Raw genomic sequence first — 4,571 nt, 5'->3', positions numbered from 1 at the left:
AGGAGTTTGAGGTTGCTGTGAGCTAGGCTGATGCCACGGCACTCTAGCCCAGGCAAAAGAGTGAGACTCTGTCTCAAAAAAAAAAAAAAAAAAAAAGAAAGAAAGAAAAAGCCCTAATTAAGAATGCAGGGATGAAATGAAATGCCATAAGATCTAAGAGTTGCTTTAAAATATTCCAGCAGCAACATAAAAGGCCTAGGTAAAGTAAACGTGGCAAAATCTTGATAGTTGTTGAATCTGAACAATGAGCTCATATATAAGGGAAATCATGTAATTTTCTCTATTCTGGATATGTTTTAAACTTTTCATCAGAATTTTGAATGACACATTGTAAAAATAAAGTAAGAATCAAAGAATAATACATATGTAGGATTGTCAGCGACTGGCACTGGTATGAAGATACATTTATCATCCAATAAACGAAAGTATCCTAAGTCTAGAACACAAAAACTCTCGTATCTTATTCACCAAATCTTTGTGGAGAGCCTAAAATTTGCAAGGCGCTGTCCTAGGTGCCATAGAGGATAAGAAGATAAGCGAGACAGTCCCTGTCTGCAAGGGACTTACAATCTGAAGAACAGAACCAAACCAGATGGGTGAGCCCAAGCACAGCTTCATGGAGACCTTGATATTTGAGATAGGCCTTAAAAGCAATACAACTATGATGGGGGAAAGAGAGGGTTGAGGAAGTTGGGATGAATTCTACACAGAGGCAAGAAAGCCACAGAAGAGCCCTAAGGTTCTTCTTGATCTGGCCCATTGGCATCCCTCCAGCGTCATCTTCCACCACTTTCTTTCTGCCTCTCAGCAAAGAATTGGAGGCACTGAATATTCAAGACATTGAAATAAGTTCATTACAGACAAATGTACAAAGGCAGAAAAGCAAAAGCAGTGTTCATGGTATGTATTCATCTTAAGGCCCCGTCTGACACACACCCCCCTCCAAAAATAAAAGCCAAAAACACAATTCATTTGTCTCTCTACAAGGTCAGAAAAAGAGTCTAGTAGAGATGAAGATATAAACGTCCTATTTTGGCTTGGACTAACTCAAGAGCGTTTGACAACAAAAGCACTGGAAATTTCAGAGTGGACTGGGAAAGGAAGAGAAATTCTGTCTCTATAATAGAGCAATCTGGGGAAAATAACCTCGTGGGATGGTGCACATTTGGTGTAAGCCAAAAGAATCACTATTCTACTATTTTATCTCAGCATCTCAAGTGTTTTCTCTAGATGATGTGCCAAGCATCATTTCTCAAAACAACTTGCTTCTGTTCTTAATTTCTAATGCCAAACCACTGCAAAGTTAGAATACTGTATCCTCATCTTCTGGAAATCTTTTATATGTAAATCTGAGCTTTTATATTACAAGATTCTCTTTTTTCCTTAGTGAATCTAAGGTAAATTACTAAAAGTATCTATTTTTAGAAATCATAACAAATGATTTATTCCCCTTTGATTCTACCTTCCTTAATTCATGTATTACTGCTACCCTGTCAATCTTTGTCCTATTGAAAGCACCACTTCAAACAGAAGTTTAGAGGAATGGCTCTCTCACAAAGAGATACCACAAAACTTTTTTTTTTAGCTTGGCCAAATTCCAAGGCTGTTACTTGGAGGGAATGGTAACGATAATGAAATGCAGGAAACTGTTAATGTCTTAAAACTACCTTTAAATAATGTGAGAAAAGAATGTATGGGTCAATTTCTAAAATGGACCAACAGACCCCTAACAGGGTCAAATATCTAGAGACTGACTTATGTATTGTATATGTACCTATAAGCACAATTAGGATGCTCCTGATAAGACAAGACTTCCATGGTTCATTTGCTGAGAACTCTTAATTCAGGAAGCTGACAGCTATCCCGGGCCCCTAAATAGTATTTTTTAAAGACATTAGCTGGTCATAAAGTTTACATGCATTCAAGTGTCAAGCCTTTGAGAAGCTTCTCTTTTATGCTGCCTCTCAAATAGAAATTTTAGTTTAAAACAAGACCCTTTGCAACAGCAACAAAATCTAAGAGGTTGGTCAAAGGAAACCAAGGAATATATCTAAGAAGTAACTCTTGAACCACCCCTCTACTATGTGGTACCTGGATACATCTTCAAACACTGTTTTTTAGTAATCCACATTTAGCTAATTTAAAAGCTGGGTTGTCAGCCCTCTAACTCTTATGGAGACCTTTGGAGTGTAAATTAGCTAGTCATTGTGTGTGGAAATTAGGCTAAGCACTGGTTAAAGCCCGGAGGCCTGCTCACTTAGGGCCCTCTAGGTTGAAGATGTAGTTCAGGCAGATGCTTTCTTACCTGTGGAGTCATCATAGAGGGATCTGGCTCAGGGGTGGCTTGCTGCTGTTCAGCACTCCTGTTCTTGGCCCCACTCTCCAAAGGCTCTTGCTGTACAGTTGTTTTATTCCCAGAGGGGGCTGACGGTGGTGGAGGAGCTAGTAGTTGGGATTTAGAATGGCCCTGGGAGGGGCGCGAAGGAGATGCCTGAGAAGAGGGCAAGTAGGACTGGGAATGGCTCATAAAGGATTGCGAGGAAGAGGAGGAAGAATAAGAAGGGGTGGGCGCCAGGTAAGATTGGGAAGGTGGGGACTGCGAAGGGGATGGCTGAGCAGGAGGCAGGTAGGGCTGAGATGAGGAAGGAGGGTAGTACGAGGGTGGCGGCTGAGGTGGGGGCATGTAAGATTGAGATGGGGGCATATAAGACCCAGGCGGTACAGGAGGAGATTCAGGGGGAGAATCCAATTCCATTGGAACCAAACCAGGAGGCCCGTCTCGTTGGTGGTGGAGCATCTGGTGTTTGTACTGCTGCTGCTTCTGATAGCTGAGAGTCGGCCCAGGTGGCGGGGGCATCGGTGGTGGCGGCGGCTGCCAGTCTCCGTAGCCGCCCCCCGGCATCACCGGCGGGGGCGGCAAGGGGGGCGGAGGAAGGTGGTGGGGCTGGAGCACGCACTGCATTTGCTTCTGGTGCATCTGCTGCAGCTGTTGGAGCTGCGCCAAGTGCTGTTCGCGGAAGCTCATGAAGCCCGAGGAAGAGGGGGCCGCGGGAGTCGTCGAGCTCGAGTACCCGGGCCCCGGCGAGGCCTCAGGAAGCGCCACCGGCGGCGGCGGAGGGACCGGCGGCGGCGGGTAGTGGCTGCTCCCGCCATACCGGCCCCAATTCGGGTACATATCCGAAAAGGAGGCGCAGGGCTTGTCCTGGCGCCGTTACTCGTCGCAACCGACCTCCAAGAGCCGCGACGGCGACCGCGACAGCCGGAACTCGCGGCGCCTACAGGCCCCAGAGCGTATAAACGAAGCGCGCCAGTGCGCCGGCGCTACAGAGCTGGGCCCGCGACCGGGAAGGCGGGGACGAGACTTGGGTTATTGCGCCTGCGCACTAGCCACCGAGAGGAGAACAAAGGCGAGATAGAGCGGCCTTTGGGTTGGCGACTCGACGTTGCCATCTTCTTGGGGGTTGGGGTAATGTAGGCGCGAGTAGAATGTTCTCATAGAACTGAGAAACCATAGAGTCTCACAGCTGAAAGGGGTGGTAGAGATCCTATGGCTCCACGGATTCATTTTTGAATGAAAAAAAAAGGTTCCATTCACAATAGCAACAATCACAACAACAACAAAAAAAACATAAAACAACTAGGGATAATTCTGATAAGAAATGTGTAGAACTTATATGAAGAAAACGATAGAATCATAGTCATACGTGAGTAGCATAAAATTAGACTTGAAATAATGGAGAGGCTTAGCATTGTCCTGAATGAAAAGAGGGAAAACTGAAAAGATGTCAGTCGTTCCCAGATTAAACGAATAGACTTAACTCACTTCTAACCAAAAATCGAACTGGGAACAAAGCTGTGAAGAATGGAAACCTATTTTGAAGACAGAATGTAAGACACCAATTCCCGCGGGCATATAATATGTAATATCTGCAGATGTTATAAAAGGGGAGAAATGAAATTCTTTAGAATATTTCAAAACATAAAAATCCATGTTGGAGAATCTCAGAGCTAAAGCAAAGATAGCAAAAACCGGATACAAAAATTGTCTAAAGACAGCCTAGAAGATAATCTTCCAAAAATCTCTCAACATAATGCTAAAAGTGAACTCTTCTTTTGGCTTGAGTGAATCACTGAAAAGCAAAGCTAAAACACTGAATTCTGAAAGAAAAAAAAAAGAAAAACTTGCAAGAATATTGTGTGTCAGTTGTGTACCACTCAAAGATTTGACCTTGCTTCCGTCTTAGCAACCCAGATCTTCACCTCTCTCAGGAGGTAAATATAAATGGAAGATGGGGCAGCTAGGTATTATTTGGAAGGAAAAGCTTCTATTCCAAAGAGAAATTTTATTTAACATGTCATAAGTAGACATTGTAGTGAGTTTTCACAAACCAATCACACTTGTGAAACCAGCACTCAGGTCAAGAAACAAAACATTACTGGCCGGAGGCAGTGGCTCACGCCTGTAATCCTAGCACTCTGGGAGGCCCAGGAGGGTGGATCGCTCAAGGTCGAGTTCCAGACCAGCCCGAGCAAGAGCGAGACCCTGTCTCTACTAAAAAATAGAAAGAAAT

General features: G+C 44.3%; 1 protein-coding gene across 1 annotated transcript in view; it reads right to left on the bottom strand.

The window, feature by feature from the left end:
• YLPM1 (YLP motif containing 1) overlaps nucleotides 1-3,299 on the bottom strand; it is a 65,755-nt gene extending 62,456 nt beyond the window's left edge. The window contains exon 1 of the mRNA XM_012656222.1: nucleotides 2,306-3,299. Within this exon, the coding sequence (XP_012511676.1) occupies nucleotides 2,306-3,175 (870 nt within the window). The 5' untranslated portion in view covers nucleotides 3,176-3,299. The remainder of the gene's footprint in view (nucleotides 1-2,305) is intronic.
• Between the last annotated feature and the right edge of the window lie 1,272 nt (nucleotides 3,300-4,571).

The sequence above is a fragment of the Propithecus coquereli genome, unplaced genomic scaffold, assembly GCF_000956105.1.
Source record: "Propithecus coquereli isolate 6110/MARCELLA unplaced genomic scaffold, Pcoq_1.0 Scaffold5, whole genome shotgun sequence".
In the NCBI taxonomy this organism is placed as follows: domain Eukaryota; kingdom Metazoa; phylum Chordata; class Mammalia; order Primates; family Indriidae; genus Propithecus; species Propithecus coquereli.
Note: the sequence above shows the minus strand (reverse complement) of the source record. Positions and strands in the feature narration are given on the sequence as shown.